This window comes from Ambystoma mexicanum, chromosome 1p, assembly GCF_040938575.1.
Source record: "Ambystoma mexicanum isolate Mex_15411 chromosome 1p, UKY_AmexF1_1, whole genome shotgun sequence".
Taxonomy (NCBI): Eukaryota; Metazoa; Chordata; class Amphibia; order Caudata; family Ambystomatidae; genus Ambystoma; species Ambystoma mexicanum.
The window spans coordinates 816,920,889-816,942,953 of NC_090921.1; the positions used below are offsets into that span (position 1 = coordinate 816,920,889).

General features: G+C 44.7%; 1 protein-coding gene across 1 annotated transcript in view; it reads left to right on the plus strand.

Moving 5' to 3' along the window:
• Nucleotides 1-21,718, plus strand: part of SF3B4 (splicing factor 3b subunit 4) — a 91,298-nt gene extending 69,580 nt beyond the window's left edge. Inside the window, exons 2-6 of the mRNA XM_069652413.1 lie at nucleotides 6,879-7,007; nucleotides 10,956-11,501; nucleotides 12,043-12,237; nucleotides 19,897-20,073; nucleotides 21,272-21,718. Coding sequence (XP_069508514.1) covers nucleotides 6,879-7,007; nucleotides 10,956-11,501; nucleotides 12,043-12,237; nucleotides 19,897-20,073; nucleotides 21,272-21,447 — 1,223 coding nt within the window. The 3' untranslated portion in view covers nucleotides 21,448-21,718. The remainder of the gene's footprint in view (nucleotides 1-6,878; nucleotides 7,008-10,955; nucleotides 11,502-12,042; nucleotides 12,238-19,896; nucleotides 20,074-21,271) is intronic.
• Nucleotides 21,719-22,065: the final 347 nt, after the last annotated feature.

Sequence of the window (22,065 nt, forward strand, 5' to 3'; positions counted from 1 at the left end):
CACTCTGTCTGGGTCTACAGGATGTGTGGGAGGGGGGAATAGGCACCCTCTCACTCTTGTGTGATTGGCCCAGTGGTGAGCCTCCTGGCTCACCACTTAGCATGTTTGATTGACAGCTAGGACTGGTGAATGGGGGTTGTCTGCATAAAAGCAGGGCTTTGGGGACTGGAGAAGTCGCCACAGGACCTAAAGAATCCGAAGAGGGAGAAGCTGAGCCGACCTGCAACGACGACACCACCGGTAGAGCCCTGCTGAACCGCCTCACCACTTACCAACGACAGAGAAGATCTTCATCCAGGAGAGTCTTCTTCCTTTGAGCTGGTGGGGTTAACCAGTTTTCCTCTTTTTCGCCTCCTGGATCATCTCGTGGTCAATCGCCAGTGCCAAGCACCCCGGCGGCCGGATAGCCACGCTTCACCACTACCACGAATAAAAGGGTCGTACCTTTTAATCGGGGAAACTCAGTGGCTGGTTTCTTCCCTGGCAGTGCAACGACCTCCAGCTTTCCTCCACGTCGAGATCTTCTCTTCCCCTGGACGAAGCACCGACTTGCACCTGCTGCCAGGAACAACTGCCCCCGCTGGAGCTTTCTCACCATTTCAGTTACTGTGTCCCGCCTGGTCTCCCTTGCAACAGACTGTTCAAGGTGTCCCGTAAATCCTTGACTCTCTATCCTGGGGTGTCCTGGGACCTGCTAACTAACTTTTCTGAACTGATTTAACTCCTTCTTGAACTATCTGCAAAGACTTTTAAAGTGTACTTCAACTGTGTGACCTTGGGCACATTCCGCCTTGCTCTCTCCAAGAGTGGGCCTGGCCTATGAACTTTTTGCTCTACAGTAGACCCTGCCTTTCTTGACTAACTGTGGTTCTCTAAAAGTGTTGGTATTGTATTGTGTGCTTTCCTAATTCTGCCTTTTCCCTCCTTTTTTAAATAATTATTATAGTGCCATCTTGGTTAAGCGCTCACCTCTGTATTGATAAGTGGTGTTCTTTTCCTAAGACTTATCGAATAATTAATCAGGGAGGTGTGTATATTAGGGAGGTGTATATATTTCTAGTGACTGTGTTTGAACTTGCTTGACATATTAGTGCCAGTGTATTTTTTACAAGTGTTTTTAAATAAATAATTATATACTTTTATACCAAAGCTCTGGTCAGTGTTTGCTTGTGCTACTGTATTTTTGTACCTAATGTGTATACTCTATATACTGTCTAACTCTTGAGAGAAGTATGACTGCTCAGCCACAGCTACCAGGTAAATCTGGGTGGTGTGGACTGCTACCAATTGGGTTTACTGCCAACACATGTAGTCTTAAACATTTTGCAGTGGTCCCTAAAGGAACTGCACAGGTTTCTGCCTAACTGTTGAGGGGGCTGATGTGGATTTACGAGCCAGGAGGCGATCCCAAGGGTGAGGAAGAACTCCAGAGACAAAATCCCTGGCAGTACAAGGAGAAAAAGACTAGCAACAAATGCACAACCCGAGGAGAGTAAGGTAGAAGAGACATTTGGCATCTTTATTTTCGGACTGTGCCAAGGGCCCCCATACCCGTTTTCTGAGGAGACATAACGGTGGGGTAAGGAACCAGCCAGCATTTCCTTGGCCCTTACTTTTGCTAAAGTTCCGCCGTTACATTCTGGCGAGCACCCTTTTAGACTCATTTTTTTCCTGTAGACTAGGGCTGACAAAATTAGTGACACGTTTTGGTTGTTAAAGAACCACTTAATCCAGCTTGTCCATCTGCTGATTCTGACACGCAACTGTGTTTTATAGCTGCAATTTGCTTTGGGGGCACAATATACTGCGTCACATGCGAAGCGTTTTCAACAGCCTTTCGATAATTGAATGCATGCGTTTGTATGCGTTTGTTCCTTCTTGGCCACGTTTAGCTTGGCAGAGTATACGATCAAATAGCTTAAAATACTTAGGTTTTGCATGTTCTTTACCTGTGATAAACTGCTTTCTCTGATTCATGATCACCTTCTAAAGGTAACTGAAAAAATTATTTTTAGTCGTTCATCACCCCTGTAAACTTTCTGACGTTCCCTGATCTTCCTGAAAACTTTTTCCCTGACAAAAGCAGGACTGGGAGCTGGCCCAGTTTAGACTTCGTCGCATGGGACCTGTATGCCTTCTCAATCCCCAAATGCATCCCAGCATGTAGGCCCAGAAATGTAGGTAGTTCCCGCTGGAGGTATTCAGTCTGTCTACCATGTTCAGACCCTGTCGGAAAATTCAGACACACATACAAAGGCCTTCTGGAATAGTTATCTTGCTTGATTAGCCATTTATTGGCAGTTTCACACTCGCTCGTGAGTCTTCCTGCTTTCTTTCAAGGATTTCCAGGCAATCTGTTAGTACTCGGTCTTTTAAATGACCAGTGTTTCTGATTTTTATCATGGTTGGACGTTATTTTCATTCAAATCTGCTCCGCTTTTTCTTTGCTGTGAATGCTGGTACATTATCCATAACAGACATCAGGTAGTGTTACTTGCAGATATCCTCATCTTCCTGCTGGAACTACACCTCTCTTCACCCGCTTACATGGCTGCTCAGTCAGATTTTACTTGAGAATCTGGGCAGTGACCGGTATAACGTGTTCTTAACAGCTTCCCTCGATCTTCTATTTAGATGTGTATGTGTCTTCCATAGTTGGAGCATCTACTGTTCCCTGTAATTCGGAGCTCTGCACTCAGGCTACCGTACCTTCTTAACCTAGTGCTTCTGGGAATCTGACTATGCAGCGACTCCTCACAGCTCTTCAAACTGTGGACTGACCGAAGGATGTACAGTGGGGGTGCGAGGCTGTATAAAAAGGGATTACAGTGACTGCTTTCAATCGAAAATCTAAGCAGTTAAATATTGTGCCGGGGCACGGAAACATTTTTTTTACTCAAGGGAGTCCTCGGCATAAAAACGCGTGAATGCAACTGCCATAGACCCTCTGTGCTGTGGCCATCGAATATGTGCTTTAGGGGCTTCATCTGAGTAATTCGGGAGCTGAACGGGGACGGCGGGGAGATGGTCTTTGTGGTAAAAGCTGCAAAGTTGGGGTGACGAGTCTGTGGTGGTGGTAGTAGAAGGGGGAATACATTAACTTAACTATAGTGTTGTCGTTAGCCAATTGGTTTTTTTCTTCTCCTGAACCACCTTTGTCAGTAAGTCTTAGGGTATGCTATCTCTGGCCTCAATTGTGCTGTAGCTGTGCACACCCATTTTTTTTTAACCTTTTATTCTTTGCATACTTCAGCAAAGAAGGAAACTATTGCTGCATATGCAAACTGAGTACAAATACTCTTCTTGCGTTTTCAATAAATGGTATAGTGTCTCTGAGGGTGCTAGTGGGCCTCACAATGTGAGCAGTCAGGATAAAGATCCCACTCCCTCTGAAAGCAACGTGAAGGACCTGACGTCCCCGATTGCCTCCTGTCTCCAGCGTCCCAGCCCACATACTTCTCTAGCCTCTGTTTGAATCCGTGTAGGTACAGAAGTGGGTTGGTAAGACTCATAGTAGCAGGCGAACAGTTACACTATGCCATTCTTCCACCTAATTGGTTGTTTCTGCAGTCTCCCAGATCTCACTGAAGTTGGCAGAGCATTGTGAGTTCATGCATACATTGTGCCCTTACATCCTGCACTCGCCCCGATGTTTCTCGCCTCCCAGTTCTGTGTGCCACGCCATGGCTCGAAATGTACAAGCCTTTTAGACCATAGTTGTTTATAGATGCTTATTCCTAGTGTTGTTCTGTTAACGGGCATATCCAGCTGTCCTGGACCCAGAAAAGCAGCTTGTTTACTAGTGTAATTTTGCATGCCACAGATGCCCAGTTTTTTACTTTAACCCATGCTATTGCTAGCAATTTCATGCCATTCCCACCGCCCCACCTAGGTATTTGCAATCCCTCTCTGGTAGATTGGAAAGGGTTTGTTTAGATATCCCACCTTTTTAAGTTCATCATTGTCTCTCTTGGACGGTAGCCCTTGCGGACCACGAATGGGGTTTGTTGTAGTGGTGTTGATTCACTAGCTGAAAATGGGTGTTCATAGTCTACCCTTTTTGAAGCTAAAACCCATTACTCAATCTTTTTGGACAAAGGAGAACTGGTATAGGCTTGAAAACTATAACTACTTAGAGGACTGACTGGGCACGATAGGGTAAGAGAGAGGCAAGAGAAAATTGAACCTGGGCTTCAGAATGGAAAATGGAGGCATTTCATACAGAGCATGGTCTAAAACAGTGAATCCTGTTTCTGGACCACTGTTAAATCCCCTAAGGGACCGCTGGGAATAAAACGCTCACTTCAACGCATGAGCCTACCTATAGAGTCCCGCCACCACTCAGCTGGTCATGGCATTGGATTAATTTAAGTTGGAAAAAGGCAGGGGATCAGAGTGCCAATTATACCATTTACACCTGCTGAAGCCTTGGCACTTATTGGCAAATTAGCAGGATTGCACGAAGAAATGTATATTTGGACACTAATAAACCTATTAGTGTCATTGTGAAGAACACAGACAGTATATATTCAAAGAAATTGTCACTCCACTTTAAGCATCAAATCCTCTGCACATCAAATCTCAATTCTAAGGTTATTCGGTGCGTACCTCTTATTTTTACTGTTGGGAGCTGTGGAGTCAGAAGGAGAGAGAAGGAAGAGATCAGCTGAACGGAGAGAGCGAGAGGGAGTATGGAAAGTAAGAAGGGAGGATAGGTAAGAAGGGGCAAGACTATAGAGGGCTTTGAAGACAAGGCAGAGGAAATTAAATTTGAGCTTTGAGCTGAGAGTGAAAAGGCAGTCAACCTAGTGTGTGAAGTGAAGAGGAGATGGAGTCGTGAGGAGAGAGGAGGCAGAGGGAATGGATGGCAGAGTGATAGATTTGAGGGGGGGAAAGGTGAGAGGAAGGGAGTCCAAAGCGAAGAGTGGAGCAGTAGAAGAGTCCGAGACGAATTTTATGGTTACTGTAGATGTGGAAGAGGGATTGAGGGAGGGGGGGAGATATATATATTATAGAGAGAGAGAGAGATATTATGGGGAGAGAGGGGAAAGAGAATGAATGGAGGAGGGGATGGGGGAGGAAGAGTGTTTATAGGACTTCGGTTTTGTCAGTGTTAAGAGTAAGGAAGTGAGAGGACATACAAGATTTGATGGCTGAAGGGCAAGAGGAAAGCTTATGGTGGATGTCAGGAGAGAAAGAGGGGAAGAGCTGGGTATCGTCTGCATAGAAGTGGTGTGAGATACCAAAGGAGGAAATAATGGGAGCTAGAGAAGATAAGGGGGCCAAGGACAGAACCTGTGGAACACCCTGGTTGAGAGGAAAGGTAGGGGAGGTGCAGCCACCCCAGGAGACTGAAAAGGAGCGGTTAGTAAAATAAGTTGGTTCTCCTCTGAGAACAGTCTTTGAGGCCAAATGAGGAGAGAGAGCTAAGGAGTACAGGGTGGTCGACCATATCAAAGGCAGCAGAGAGGTCGAGGTGGATAAGAATAGAGGAATGCTTGGAATAACGGGCAGAGAGAAGAGAGCCGAGAACAGAAATGAGAGCAGTTTCAGTGGAGTGTAGAGGGCAGAAGCCAGATTGGGTGCGGGCGGGAGGTGAGAATGGTTGGAGATGTAGGTAGAGAGTTGAGAATTGACAATGCGTTCTAGAAGTTTAGAAAGGAAGGGTAGACGAGAATTGGGGCGGAAATTGGATGGGAGATGGGGATTAGCAGAGGGTTTTTTACGAATGGGGATGATAGTAGCATGCTTGAAAGGAGTGGGGAAGGTGGATGTGGAGAGACAAGTGTTGAAAAATGAGGTGAGATAGGGTATGAGAAGAGGGTAGATTTTGGGAATGAGGGAGGTAGGAATAGGGTCAGTGGGAGAAGCAGTGGGATGAGTTTTAGAAACGAGGAGTGCAACTTCAGATTGAGTGATAGGGGTGTCAGAAGACAAGGAAAAGGGGGAGGAGAATAGGAAGGGGAGGAGAGGATAGTTTGGCGGAGATCAAGGACTTTGTTGGAAAAGGAGGTGGTCAGATTGGAGGCAGGGAGAGGAGAGGCGATGGAGTGGTCAAGGGTAGGTGGAGAGAGAAGTTGAGTTAAGGTTTGAAAAATACGGCGAGGATGAGAAGACAGTGGAGAAGGTCAGAGAAGCAAGTACGCTTAGCAGAGTTAAGGCAGGAGTCATAGAGGGTGTGATAGTGGAAGTATGCAGCTTGGTTGGAGGGGGAGGGGTGTTTGAGCCAGGAACGTTCAAGACGCCTAAGAAGGCAGCGCATAGAGGAAAGATGAGCTGAGAGCCAAGGTGGAGCAGGTCGACAAGAGGGGCGGAACGAGGTGAGAGGATAAAGATCTAGAGTAGAAGTGAGGGAGGAGGGTAAGGTGGAAGAGGCTTCAGTGGCTAAGAGAGGGGGGTGGAGGAGCAGGAAATGAGGAAGCGAGAAGGGTTAAAGTTACGTAGGTCACGACGGAAGAAGGGGGTGGTGGAAGGTGGGGAGGGGGGGTGAGTGAGAAGAAGAGTAAGGAGTGGTCAGAGAGATGGGTAGGTAGAGAAGAGATGGGAGAAGCAGTGAAAGAGGAGGTAAAGATGAGGTCAATGGTGGAGCCAGATTGGTGGGTAGGCGGGGAAGTGAGGGGAGAGGAGTGAGAAAGTAGGAATCAAGGATGGAAAGGAGAGAGGTGGGAGGGTTAGAAGAGAGATGGAGATTGAAATCACCCATCAATCTAATGTTCTTCTGGTTTCATATCTTAGAAGCAGAGTCCTCCAAAACTCCCTTTGGTTTATGCAATGAGAATGTTGCTCCTCGTCCTGAGTTGCAATAATCATTAATATGATTTTTTTGAATGATACATTATTGCAGCAGATTTTCTGATGTTGAATTCATTCTGTTCCAGATGCCACAGTCTATGTTGGTGGGCTTGATGAGAAAGTGAGTGAGCCGCTGCTATGGGAGCTGTTCCTACAAGCGGGGCCGGTGGTCAACACGCACATGCCCAAGGACAGGGTTACAGGCCAACATCAAGGTAAGTTGTGGTGTGGTGTAGATTGAAAGCAAATCGGTTTTCATAGCCACAGAACCATCTCCCGAGAATTTGGCTGGTTTCGAATCCTCATCAAAAACTTTTTCCTTTACATTTGAGTATCTTTTTGAACTGAGATTCAAGGCCACCAGGAACGCGCCACGTTGCATGTGGTGTCCTCACGAGTTTGACACTCTCGTCATGGTCCTTTTTAAACTTCAGAATCATTACACACCTATGAGGCGAGTATTACACACCTATGAGGCGACTATTACTCTGTGTAGGGTTGAGGGGAGGGCGGGACAGGTTCAGCTACTTGGTGGTATATTTGTGTCTGGCTCTCAATGAAGACTTGGAAACTATTTTTTCCAAAAGAAGCGGAGCACCTTGTTCTGATGTGAAACAAATCCCAAATATGGTGGCTGCTGGGTGCTTCATGTAACACCCTCCATGTTTTTCTCCCACGCATCAGATTGGTAGGGTCAGTACTTATATTGACAGGACTGGGTGCACTGGCTGTGATTGAAAGAAAACGGATTTCGATTTTAAAAATCCCCAGAAAGGACACATGCTTTCTCGAAACGATGGATTAAATATATTTAATCGGATAATCTTTAGGGTCAACAAAACAAGCATTTCTCGTAAATCATTACTTTTTTAATTTTATTTTTATATGGCTATGAAAACTTAACCTTTTAACAAATTTGAAACAAAAGAATGAAAAGAAATTGCAAGCAAAAGAATATTCATCAATACCCAGACAACACACAAGAAGGAAAAAAATCTGAACTGCAGTCATTTCATTCTATGCCAGAATCACAATTTTATGTATATCATAAAAACACTATTCTAAAAAAAAGTCCGATTTTAAGAAATGAATGAATGCAAGAACTGTTGAGGTAGTATACCAGGCAAGTTGACCAAATCTGTTCTTCATCCCCGGCCTCGAACAGCTGAACAAAACAGCATCACGTGCTTAAGAGTTTCACATTGGTTTTCAACCTTGCAAAAACGACACGATGCATGATCCATCCCTAACATGCCATATCTTACCAAGATCTGATTAGTCAGGATCACGCTCCAGCAAACACGGAAGAAGCGGTTCCTTATAGACTTTGCAGGATATCTACCTGTAAGGTCCTAATGTACCAAGCTTCTTATGGTCTCGTAAATCATTGCTGTGTCATAGCACCGGGTATATGAACGGTCTGAGGCTTCATTATTTTATTGATTTTCAATAACTTGTTTTTAAAAATGGTTAAATAATTGAACCCTTCGAGCCTCCGTGCCACACATTTCTTGACAAAATGACAGTACAGGAAACGGACTTCCATGCGTGACTTTAGACTATTGAAGTTAAATTATTTGAATTCAATATGTATGGGAAAATGCAGCCTTTTCCTGGATTTTCTTGGTACTAGATACTGGAATGATCTTGCAGTCCGCACTAGATCTTGTTTGGCCTGCAAGCTAAATCTGTGAGTACAGGACTGCCTGGATATTTTATTATAGCACTAACTCCCTGAAATCTTAGCATGCCTGTGACCATGTTTCTGTTATCCCATTAAACGGTGCCCATTTTAATGGCCTCTGGTGCTGCATATGTTTGCAACTCCATCAGCTCCTGCCAGCATGGTCAGTAGTGAAGGATCATGACTTCGAGTCCAAATAATGCAGAGAGCCACAGATTGCAGACGGTGGCTGTAGACTAAACACAGTTCTGCCGTAGGTGCATTAATCAATTGTGAGTTCTTAAGCAGATAATAAGGTGGGGTTGGCATTCGTCCATCTGAACTGTTCGACAGGCCATGTAGATTCCTCAACTGTGACTTAGAATTGCAATGTCAGTCATGTAAGTTGTCTCTTCCCTTCCATCTTCACCCCCCACCCCCCTTCCAATAACGTCTACTTTGATGTTGACTCGCTTAAAAACCTAGATTTCTTCAGAGGGTCAGTGCTGGAGATGCAGCCAGACGCCCGACTACATGCCTCATTGTTGCCAGGAAAAGTACTTTGTAAATGATCTGTGGGTGTAAAAACTTAGTATAGCTTCACTGGGCCAAAGACATTTTTGGTTCCCCTTTTGTATTTTTTCCGGATGTATTATTGCTCCATGAAGGATTTCCAGTTCGTCTTTCATGCACGTATCCCTTCCCTGGGCCTATGCAGGGTTGTGGGCGTGTAGGTCAGGCGATGGTTAGTGAAACTGCTACCTCTTCATCCAGGTGGTTTCTCGGATGTACTTCATGGAGTGACACAGGAATTCCTATTTTCTTAGAGTGAGGTAAAGTTTGTTGCTGAAAAATGCTTTGCTGCCTTTATCTGGATCACTTGGAACACGATTTATAAAAGACGACGGTCAAACCACTACACCTGGAATGCATTTTGAAGTAGTTTATTTTATAAGCTACAATCATTAATTGTATAATCCTTTTATACGTAATATAAATGAAATCCATCTATTTTGTGAGTCTATACTACAGTTCCTTCGACTGTTTTTCTGCAACTTTGTTTTCTTCCCTTTGTGTTGGCTATATGTCTCCCATGCAAACCACTGTAAATCGTAACATCACAAGACCATTTCTTATCAAATATCCTACCTCCTGTCGATAACCACATGTAGGACAACAGCACTTGTGGAAACCTGTATTCCCCATAACATTCTTCATTTTTTCTGTATCCTGTGTAATTTTTGTTTGGAGGTCATCCTGCTTTTCTGTCATTTATCAGTGTTATGGCTTTACCTCAGGAGCACAAGGGCCCTGATTAAGCGACCTTGTCAGCTTGATTTTATAAATAAAATGTAAACCATTACTTGTTTGGTTGAAGTACACATTGTTGCTCACTGAGACATGTCAACAAAGCTTTCTCTGTAAATGTCTGCATTATTTGTATTTTCCAAATACACGTGTTTTGCTTCCATTTAGTGTCGCGCTCGAGGAAGCATTATTTAAATTAAATTGTCCCTGTATAACTTTAACCTGTCCATTCATAAAGGTGGTGGGGGGGGGCAGCTGATTCATAAAGGGGGTGGGTGCAGCTGATGATCTGTTTGAAGCGACCTCAATTGCTCATTGGCTTCATAAATTGAGGTAATTAAGTTGAGATTTGTCTTAGTATAATAATGGTAATTACCATTTACATTACGTACATCACATTATGCACTTTAATGTGTACTACTTATTACTAAATGTAGTGGTAATTGTTTTATGCACCTCTTCTGGATGGATGGTGGCGTCAGCCCTCCAGGATTTGAACCAGAGTATTGCTGTTTACACCCAAATCATTGATTCTGATGCATTAAATCGATTTAGAAAGACCGCTCTGAGAAGTCTCGGAGCGTTCTTTCTAAATCGGAACTGCCACGCCCCTGCTGCACACCAGTACAGGGGCTGACAGACCGAGATGGGCCGTTGAAGATGGGTTACAGGTAAGTGTGTGTGTGTGTGTGTGTGTGTGTGCGCGCGCGTGTGTGAATGAAACGGGACAGTGTTTGTGGTGGGGAGGGTGCTAGGGGAAAGGAGTGTGTCTGCGTGTGTGTTTTTGAGTGTTTTGGTATGTAAGGCGGTGCTGGGGAAAAGGTGTGTGTGTGTGTGAGTATGCAGCAGGGTTGGGTTGCAGGAGAGGTTGAATGGCGGGCTTGGGGGTGAATGCCCCGATTTCAAAAGGCGTAGGGAGGGGGTATTCAAGTGCTTCGAATATTAAGGCCGCCCAAAATCGGCCGAAAAAAAACCCGGCTTTTTTGTGTTGCAGCCTTTAATATTCGGGATAAAGACATAGTACCACTACTGCGTATCTTGGTTTTCATCCTTTCATGGCGCTGTGGCCATGTGTGCTGTCTCCACTCCTGGCCACACAATATGTTCACTGTAACCTCCTTTTTGCTGAAACATAATTAATCTCCTATCTGTGAATAGTTATCCTAACTTTTTTGTGACTTTCCATTCACAGGTTATGGCTTTGTGGAGTTTCTTAGTGAGGAAGATGCAGACTATGCGATCAAGATTATGAATATGATCAAGCTATATGGCAAACCCATTCGAGTGAACAAGGCCTCTGCTCACAACAAAAATCTGGACGTGGGAGCGAACATCTTCATTGGCAACCTTGACCCCGAGATCGATGAAAAGCTGCTGTATGACACTTTCAGTGCCTTTGGGGTCATCCTACAGACACCTAAAATCATGCGAGACCCTGACACCGGAAACTCCAAGGGCTATGCCTTCATCAATTTTGCAAGCTTTGATGCCTCGGATGCTGCTATCGAGGCTATGAATGGACAGTATCTTTGTAATCGACCCATTACGGTATCCTATGCCTTCAAAAAGGATTCAAAGGGCGAGCGTCACGGCTCGGCGGCCGAACGGCTGCTGGCGGCACAGAACCCCTTGTCCCAAGCAGATCGCCCTCACCAGCTGTTCGCAGATGCCCCTCCTCCTCCCTCAGCACCAACGCCCGTGGTTGCATCCATGGGGCAGGGCGGTGTTACCCCAGTTGGTAAGCAAATGAGAATAATTAAAGCGCAACGTTTTCACTTAAAATATTACTTGATGGGTTCCCTTTATGCTACTGGCCTGCCATCCCTTTGTGTGCAGGAAGAATTGTCTAACTGGCAATCATCCCCTTTTCTGCATGCCATCTCGTCCCTGGGCTTGCTGCCAAATTCCCATTACAAGCTGGACACTGTCTTGCTTAATTGAGCTTAAGGAAATGCCTGTAATGAAGCAAATGGTCCCAGCCTGCTTACCAGCAGCTGTTTTTTGTTTTGTTTTACAAAGTGTGTTGCTCTCCTGAGCACATGACCGCAGGTTTCTCAGCATTGCTTCAGATAAGTGAGTGAAGAGGAGCACTGGTTGGATTTACTCCAGAAATTTATTAGAGCCTCCCTCCCCACTTTCCTCTAAACAGTAGGGCAAATAATTTTGGTTATACATATTGTAGAAGATCCCCCGCCCCCTTAGCACAGCGTTAAGCAGGTGAACAATCTACCAACCCTAGAATTGCTTTGACCAGTTGGGTGTATTTTTCTTCTTTGCAGGAATTCCTCCCATGGGCACATTCCCACCTCCTGTTCCTCCACCTGGCGCGATGCCCCCTGGACTGCCTCCAGCTCTGCCACCCATGCCCTTGCCACCAGTATCAAGTGCTCCTGGTCCAGCTACCACAGTCGCTCCAGTGCAGACTCACCCACAAGTCCCTCATCATTTCCAGCCAGGAGGCCTGCCACCACCAGGTAAGATGGTTTCATTTTAAATAGGAAAGAAAACATCTGCAGCAGAGTGGGTAGTAGCTCAGTGCAGTCAAATAATAGTTATTTTTCTTTTAATAATGTGCATAGTTGAACACACTCAGTGGTACAATAAATACTGCCTAACGCTAACCATTCCATTTTAGAACCCAGTCAGGGTTTTCCCACAACATTACACATAACTGGTGCATGTGAGTGGTAGCACACCTGAGAAAGCTGGGTGCAAAATTTGAACTCGCCCATTGGCCAGTGATATTTGACTTTTTGCGAGTAAGAAATGGTGTGCTGTGTGTATGTATAGCCAGTAGCTTACAGCTTGAATTTTTGCACCTTGTGAGAAACATCGGCAAAATAGTAGTGTACCCATACTACGATGACTGGCTAATCGAGGCCAATTCACCACCGCGTGGAAGCCAGGACTTTAAAACTGAGAGTGCTGTGTTGGAAGAGGTGAGGCTCAAATAATCATGAAAAGAAATCTGTCCATGTCCCCGCCAGACTATTGCCTTTCTCGGATGGACCATGAATACCATAGAGGCAGAAGCAAGATTATTATTTATTAAAATGAGGTGCGATCTTCTGAAGAAGTTAGCCCTTCAGCGAGCTGGATCTCTCTCCATGGAGCGATGACCACCTGTATTTTCATTGTGCCCATTAAAGACTCCATATGAGGCCAATGCTTGGCGAACCATTGAAAAGCAGCAACTGGAAGGATTGTCTTAGCCATGCCCAGGTGGCACAAACCTCACTCCCATGGTGGTGCCAAAGGGAGAACATGCTGCAAGGCACAACCTTTACCAACCCACCATACATCAATGGAAGGAAGGGGGTACCCATATAGACCATCTCCTTTGCCAGGGTACGTGGTCAGTGAGTATATAGAACAACCACATACATTTTGGAGCTGAAGGCAGCCCATGTTTGCATTGAACTTGTTCCTGCTTTCCATCACCTCAATTGGAAATCTCATACAGGTTGGTAACACACTGCTAGTCATTACCTGAGAAAATTGGTAGGCAGGATGACGAGGACCTCTGCGAGGGAAGCTGAAACCATCTAGTGGTGGATTCTGGCAAGGAATTTCTTGATAGTGGCAATACATCTGCCGGTAATAAAGAAACTGCATGCAAGCAGGTCCTTTTCGAGAAGAATAAGAGCGTGTCCTAAACAAGGAGGTGGTATGAGAAATATTTGCTTTTTATAGAAGTCTCTCGTCCTCTTGGTCACAATGGAAAAAGCTAGATGTCAAGACTTCATCTTCAGTATTACAGAACATTTGCCATGGGGGAATACCCTTTTGATAGACTGTTCGCAAGATTTTCTCAATGCTTTTCCTCGAACTCCTCTAATACCGAATGCAATCCTAAAATTCAGACTGTTGAAGTCAATGATTATCTGATTGGGCTGGCATGGGCATGGCAATGGTGGCACACACACCTAGTTCATCTGTCCATTCAGCCACACTGGACTTTGCAATGCATAGATAGATGATCTACTGTTTAGGTACCAGAATCTTGCATCAGTCACTCTATTCTGAACTTGATAGCATGGGTTCTGAGTTCGAAATGCTGCCACTTGAATCTCCTGATTGACTGCATACAAGTGCTCAAGGAGGCCAGAAGACAATTGACCAGGCCAACTGGTAGATCTTCTTTCTCTGGTGCTGGGAGAGAGAAGCCAACCCTGTATCCTGTCAAGAAGAAGCAGTACGGCTTTGGCTTTTATACTTTCCTGAGTCAGACTTGCAGTTTTCATCTATATAAGTCCGCCTGCCCTTATGCCTTACAGAAAAGCCCCTTTAGTTTTGAAGTTGTACCCTCCCATTACAAGACCTTTTCTTTCCTGGAAACTAAATGTCCTTTCAAATTGATGGTGCCCCCAATTTGAGCCAATGCACAAATAAGACCTCCAACATTTAACTTGGAAAGTATCTTTTCTGGTTGCAATGACATCGGCTAGATAGGTTAGTGAGACTCAAGCCTGATGTATGGAAAAGCCAGCTGCTGCTTTTCATAAACCAAAGGGAAATGCTTAGGCACCACCCCTCTTTCCTTTCGAAGGTGATGTCTGCTTTCCGTATTAATCAAACCATTTCCTTGCCTACAGTTTCTTTACCAAACCATCTCTGCACACCTCAGATGTGAAGAAAGCTCTTCACTATTATCTAGACAAGACCAAGGAGTTTAGAGCTACCAAACAGCTCTTCATTTAATATGGCCGTCACTCAGCCTCTCAACAATCCATAGAAAGATGGATAGTGGCTTGAATCTTGTGTTGTCAAAACGCTAACAAGTCTCTCCCCTCTTTCCTCTCTTTTCTCTTCTCTCTTTGCTCCTAAAATTATGAAATATTCTTGCCGTGAAATGGTGCTTGTGGTTTGGTTACATTTGGAGAAACAAAGATTTATGTTTGGAGCTAAAAGTAGTAATAGTAGTGCAGATTGTAAGTGAATGCAAAGTAGCTTGTGAGAGTGATGTCTGAAGGTATATATGTATTTACAAAGTGCTTAGGCGCTGAATTAAATTGCTATCGAATTCAGAGTGACCTTTTTGAGTTCACATGGTTAAAAACCATTTGTTTAAAGAGACTGTGGAGAGAGGGAGGCAAAGCTTGGAATAAAAAGATGGGATGAAATATAGTGTAGGGAAAAGACCATGTAGAGATTTGAAGACAATGCATACAAAGTTTTAAGAAGACAATGTTCAAATGAAAGCCAGTGGAAATTGCTGACCGTGAGGGCAGAGAAAGAAGAGTACGAGTAGATGGATGCTCAATTGAACGTAGTGGGGAAAGATGGTAAGCAGGAAGATGAAAAAACAGCGTGGAGCAATAGAACAAACGAGAAAAGATAAAGGCTGGCATAAGGGTTTTTGCAACAGAAAAGGACAAGAGGTTGTGCATCTTACAGATGTTGTGTAAATGGAACTGACAGGCATGGACAGTGAGCTTAATATTGTGATGGAGGGAAAGAGTAGAATCGAAGAATACACCCAAATTACGTGCAGTCTTGGAAAAGGGCAACCGTGCACAGTAGAAGGAAAGCGCATGGACAGATGGGGATATAGAAGAGGGAGACTGAAGTATTTCAGTCTTTGAGTTTAGATGAAAGGACAGAGAATGCATCTTATGTTGGCTTCCAATCTGGCATTAGGAAAGGAAGGTATGGAGAGTCTCGGGGAAAGTCAGCAAAGGAAGAACTAAGGGTCACCAGCATTCAAGTGAAACAAGAACCCGAATTTAGAAATTTCAGAAAGAGAGGAAGTGTAAAGGAGGAAAAAGGAGTGGAAGGAGCCCTGGGGACACCATATTTTAGTGGAAAGAAGAGTAGGGTGGCCAGCCTTGTTGAACACCAAGGAATGATCATGCAAGATTAGTATGGAGGAGTGTTTAGAATGCCTAGCAGTGAGAAGAGAGTTGGTGACACACAGCTGTTTCAGTCGAGTGCATAGGGTGAAAAAATGATTAAGAGGAAGAAGAGAATGAGAGTGTAGATAGTTAGAAACCTGTAGAAAAGGAAGAGGGAGAAACCTGTAGAAAAGGAAGAAGGGAAGGGTAAGGCAACAATTAGAGGAAAGAGATTAAGGCACGTTTTCTTTCCTCCAGAATATTGAATATAATCACGTGTTTGAAATTATATAGGGAAAATGGAGGAAGAGAATGAATGAATGATGAAAGATATGGTATAATAAATTAAAAAGACTTTGAGGATAAGGGAGGAGGGTAAAGGAACATCAGGGGAAGCAGTGGGAATAGCTCTGGAAAGAAACCAGGCAGTTTCAGAATCTAAGACCTGGAGTAAACTAGATGAGACAGAGGATGAGAAAGTAGATGAGTGGGGGAGGTGAGGCACACATCTGAGGAATCATGGATGAAAAATAGTTGGAGAAACCGAGAGCCTAAAGGGAAGATAAAATAGCGGTTTCAGAAGAGGGAGGGGAGAGTGAACGATCAACCAACTGGAAAAGACGAGGGTGGGGAAAATAAAGCTGAATGAGATTTTGGATTTTTTAGCTTGAAAAAGACTGAATCGTAGGAAGAATGAAGAAGGGAGAGAGCAGAAAGATCAGACTCGCAATGCAATTTTCTCCAGCGACGTTCTGCCTGCCGCACAGAAGTTTGCAGAGAGCGGAGTTGGGTGATAGACAGGGTTGAGATTTTTTCTTGTAGGAGGAGTAAAGCAGCACAAAAGATGCAGAGAGTCTAGCATAGACGTAAGTGTGGAGAAAAGAAGAGATCTAGCTTTGTCAGGAGGTTATGAGGAAAGGGTGGTAGCAATGAGTCGAGAGGAAGAATGGAGAGGCAATAAGTTACTTAGATTACGTCAACAAAGGGATGTGTGAGCAACCTGAAGGTGTCTCACCCGCTAGTCCCACGGATCTGTCATCCAGGTGGCCAGGACACTGGCCACCTGGATGACAGTTCCTGGGACCTAGTTCCTGGGGATGGGCCAGTGCCAGAGGATCACCTTGATGAGGGGTGTTCTGGGAGTGGAAGTGGGACACCAAAGGGTGAGATGCGGTATCCCCTTTCTTATGACGCCTTTCCCCCAGCCCACCGTGAGCGACAATGGACTAACACCAGAGTCGTATACCTGACATGTCCCAACACCATGGTCAGGCAAGGTCAGGCAATTACGGATCATTACACACACCTGACTTCTCCCACTTCCCCACACGGATAAAAGGCAGAGCACTCAAACAGACTCAAAACACACGAGGAGACAGCAGTTCCGACATTGCAGTTTAATACAAGTAGAAAGACGGCGAGACCAGAGAGGGTCACTAGAAGGAAAGTACCCTGGAACTCTAAAGACTGTTACTTCTGTGAACCTTGGAACGTAAGAAACCAAAGACCACAAACAAAGGCTGGTCAAACCTGTGCATTGTGTCGGAGGTACCCAGGGCTCTCCCGCACCGATAACTCTGGCGGGGAGGAGCGATTGCAGCCGTGGTACTGTCCTTGGCTCCTACAACAAAGCAGCGTCCGACAAGACAGCAAAGCCGTGAGTCGGAGAGACTGATACCGAACCAGCTTGTGTTTTGAAACAAGGTTGCAATTGGCAACTTTGTATAAAAAGAACAGTGTGTGAGGCGTTAGCGATGGAGTAATTGGACTTTATGAGATAAAGTCAAGAGTCCATATTCAGAGTGGTCCGGTGCCACGTGGGTGCTTATTCGAAAGTCTCTGTTTGGTATTCAGCTGATGTTGAGTCATTTAAAAGGAAGATTGAGATCGAAGTGGTCATGCAGCGGGTCAAGCTAAATTCTGTGCACATTTGAAAGTCTTCGATCATTTAAAGTACATCGCCATTGGTCCGAGCCCGGGTAATTGAGCGGGATCTGAGCCCGGCTGAGGGGGACCCAGGGTGAACACCCGAAGTGTGTACATGCGAAATTCTGAAGGGAAATAATGTTTCCTTATTGTTTTGTGCAACATGCCCTCTGACTCAAGAGACTTGCAACAAGTAAAGAGACTTGCATACAGAAGGTCTTGAACTGTGGCAATTGAACTGCATCCTCGTGCCCCAGTGTGCTTTGCTCTAGTGACACGCATTACCCTGTGCTGAAAACGTGGGGGAGACCAACAGCCCGAGCATCCTGACATATCATTTTGTGAACACTTCTTCCTTTTCATGAACATTACCCCACATTATTTGTAAATTAGTGTTAAGGATTGGCAATCGTTTTTTTTTTTTTTTTTTTCTATAAGCCCTTTTTGACAAAACTCACTAGGACTGCGTTATTATTATTTGATGGTCGTAGCTTGCTCCCATCTTTAGATTTAGGTTTAGATAGGCGTTAATCATCCCCTTGTGAAAGTTGAATAAACACCCTTTAACTGTGGTGACTTGCGTCTATCTTACTATTGCCACCTTGCGTTCCTTATAGATGTTTGATTTTTTAGTAAGGGGAGGAATAGATTAAGAAGCAGGGGTAGAAACGGAAAATGAGTAGAGCATGATCCAAGAGAAGGCAGTTGAATCCGAGGAAGAAAAGACTAAATCGAGAGTAGAACCCGAGATGTCCGATGCAGTGGATTGAAGAGACAAACGATCATAGGAAAAGGGCAAGGGAAGCAGAGGACAGGAGGCATGGGAGGATGAAAGATGGAAATTAGTCACCTAGCAGAAAAAGTTTAAAAGGTAAGAAAGAATAGAGGAAAGAAGGGTGTCCAAATCATCACAGAATGAGGATAAAGGACCAGGAGGCCGATAAATAGTAAGAAAGGTAAGGGTTTAGGGCCTGGAGAATGAGGAGAAATATATTCAAAAGAAGACAATGATTGAAGAGCAGGTGTAGGAAGGGGGAAAAGGAAGAATGAAACTGATATGATATGGAATTTATAACGCCATTGCTGATGCAGTCGAGTTGAAAGAGGAAAGGATGTTGATGGGAATAATGAAGGCACGGGCAACAGTATCAAAGGGGATCCAAGTTTCGGTGATGCAAAGAAATTGAAGATTAAGACAGAAGAAGAAATCCAGAATAGCGTGAGGCTTGTTACTCGCAGACCGACTGTTCAGTAAACCAATTGAAAGAGATGAAGAGATATCAGAAGAGGGAATAGAGATTATTAGGATTTGTGAGTGCATAGGTTTATATAGGAAACAGAGGAGCAAGAAGCTGTGAGAACGTGAGAGGAAAAGAAAATATGAAATGGAGCGAATTAAAAAGGGGAAATAATCTGTGGGAGAATGTAAACAATGCCCATGAGCGGTATGGGAGGGTGAAAAATGAGGAACAGTGGAAAACATAGTAGGAGACTAATGAGTAGGACGAAGTCCAAACCGGGCAGAAGAGACTGAGCCATTGTGAGATGCCACCCTTTGGCAGAGACACCCAGGGCAGTGTCGCCCAGCAAGGAGAGAAAAAAATAGGGAGAAGGGAGGTTTAGGGGCTGCAAGCTCAGTTCAGGCCCTTTGATCCTGGCCAGTAGCAGCTGTGGAGCTGGGAAAGCAAGTGCCAGCCAGTGTGGCATGCAGAGCCCTAGTGGAGCGGTCCTGATGGCGAATAGGGGGGGTGGGAGGGGCTGCAAGCCCTGTTCAGGCCTGTTGGAGCAGCTGGGGAACCAGGAAAGCAAGCGCCCACAGAGCTCTGGAGTAGTATTCCTGATGGTAAGGAGGGCTGATGGGAGGGACTGCAAGCCTGATTCAGGCCCATTGGTCCTGGGCAGAAGCAGCAGGGGAACCGGGAAAGCGAAGCGAACACCCTGCCAGCACGGCACTGGACACCTCAAATGTGCTGTTTTCTCAAGGCAACGTTTGAGCTTTTTCTTGTTGTTGTATTTATTTGTGAAGGGAAATGGCACTCCTGACATATGGATGCCTATGCGAGAAAACAAATGCTTTTCTTACTGCATGAAAGCAAAAAAGAAATGCTAATGGTCAGAAGAACCTAGCCTACACTTTGCTCCAAAAACCTAGTTCGCATCAGTTCCATCCTGAAATGTTTGCATATATTAGAAAAATGAGTGCTTGATGCCCCTTTATAGCAGTCCATTAAATGTAGGTGCCTGGTGGCCTTAATATGCAGTTGATGTTGGAGTGGGTGCTACTTGATGTTTTCACTAAAACGAATGGGGGGTGGTTTACTGTCATTATCATGATTGTGACGGAGTTTTCATAATACTTTGGCTGTTTTTCAGGAATGCCACCAATGCAAGTTCAGCATCACCTCAGACCTCCTGGGATGCAGCAGCATCTCCCAGGGCCCCCGGGTTCTGCTGGGCAGGTTCCACCACGCCCTCCTCATGGTATGCCACATCCTGGCCCTCCTCCGATGGGCATGCCACCCAGAGGCCCACACTTCGGCACTCCCATGGGTGAGTAGGTTTGCAGTGCATTTAATCTCCCAAGAAGATGGTTTGAAGGGTGCTAGAAGGAAACAGCTGCTGTTGCATCTCCATGTGTGTTAGTGTGTGGTTTGGTCTTCTGTGATTTCAGAAAGTGTTTTAAGTGAGATGTGTGGAAGTTTTTCAGGAGTTTGTGCCTGGAACCCAAAGATGTTCTATACTGTACAGTGCTGAAAAAATAACCCATTCTGGAGAATTGGTTTCACAGGGATTTGGTTTTTGGTACTGTGATCTGAAATCCCTCCTAAGGTATCATATTGAGAACTTCCCACTTTTCACAGGGTGAGTGTAGTGGGGTACAGTCCACAAAGGGAGACCAAGATTGCTGCACTTGTTGTTTGCATAGATTTGGGATTTGATTGCTCTTTTGTCTAAAGTGCTGTGCTTCAGTGTGACATAACTAAGTAGTTGTAAACTATCAGTGCAGTGAAATAACATCTCTCCGAACAGTGCCATATTAGTGTGACTGAATAGAGCTCTTCGAGGAGTCAAATACTTCTACTAAAAGAACAAACCTGTATACCTTTTTAGTTTATCCCAGACTGATACCCTTTACTTGGTTCCAAAAGAGGAATATTTCTTTATCTGTAGGTAAAACCCTAGTTGACATAGAAGTTTATCCTAAGAGTATCCTGACAAGAAATAGTGTTAAAAATATATGCTTTAGAGTCGCTGATCTGGAGCTTGAAGCTGGAATGGGGTTGGAGAGAAAATATGATCATGTGGCCCACAGGGAACCTCATTCGGTTGAAGTACCAATGTGCCCTATATTGTTTTTGTAAGGTTTTCAGAAAGTCTTGAGTTTCTTCCTGCTTTCATCTGGGGTATTGTAGAGATTGTTGGTTCTATCAGGGCCCTGGTAGAGATTAGGGAGCTTCTGCTCCGGTTTCATATGGGATGTTGAGCCAGTTAATAATCTCCCTGTGTTTTAACTGGGGTGTGGGATTATTGTTTTAGTTTGATGTGCAATAAAATACAGTCGCTCTAGGGCTGTTTCAGAGGCTGTGAGCTTTTTCCTTTGTTCCATCTGGAGTTGTCTCAGAGGATGGCTTTCTGCTTCTGTTTGTTCTGGGGTTTCCCAAGGAAGTGAGCTCCAGTGAGAGTTCGATATTGTTGAAACGATATGAGCAACTCTTGTTAATTTGTGCCTCTGCTTTCTTTTCTTTAGGGCACCCAGGTCACATGCCACCACACGGAATGCGTGGCCCTCCCCCACTGATGCCACCCCATGCCTTCAATGGACCACCTCGGCCACCACCATATGGTTACAGAGGGGGACCACTCCCACCTCCACGGCCATTGCAACGACCACTGGTCCCTATGAGGGCACCCATGCCTCAGTGAGGAACCGCAGGCGTGCAAAGACCTTACTATTGGCTCATGGTCTTTCTAGTGCCAAGTCATACCTGTACATTGACATTCCTACAGGAAAGACGATATGCTTGGAGTTTATTGGTCAACAGGACTCTGCTTTTTCCTACTTTCTAATTCTTAGATCCAATATTATTTGTCATGTTTATTATAGGACAGTACAAGCCATTTTTTAAATACAAATCTAAATGTGAATTCAGCCGGCTCAGCCACGTAAATAAAACCAGGCCGTTTTTTCATAGAATTGCTTCTTTTGTTTGTCTTCTCCGTCACCATTACACTTAACTAAAATAATGATTTATCGTAGCAAGTAACAATACAGTTTTAGTTGCAGCTTTCCTTTTAAATAAAAATTTAAATTAGGTACAAGATGACCTGGACCTGTTAAAGTGGAATGATAATATGTAACAAAGGAGACACCCCAGCTCCTCACATAGTGCAAGACACCGTACCACCCTGTTTTGAAAGTGCAAAGGGTACTGTATTGTCTCCTGTAATCCTAGCCCTTCAGTGCCAGGAAGCTCTAGGATTGGAGTGAACTGGAGCATGTGTATTAACAATATAAGCAAATCTAAAAGCTAAGCTCGGGCC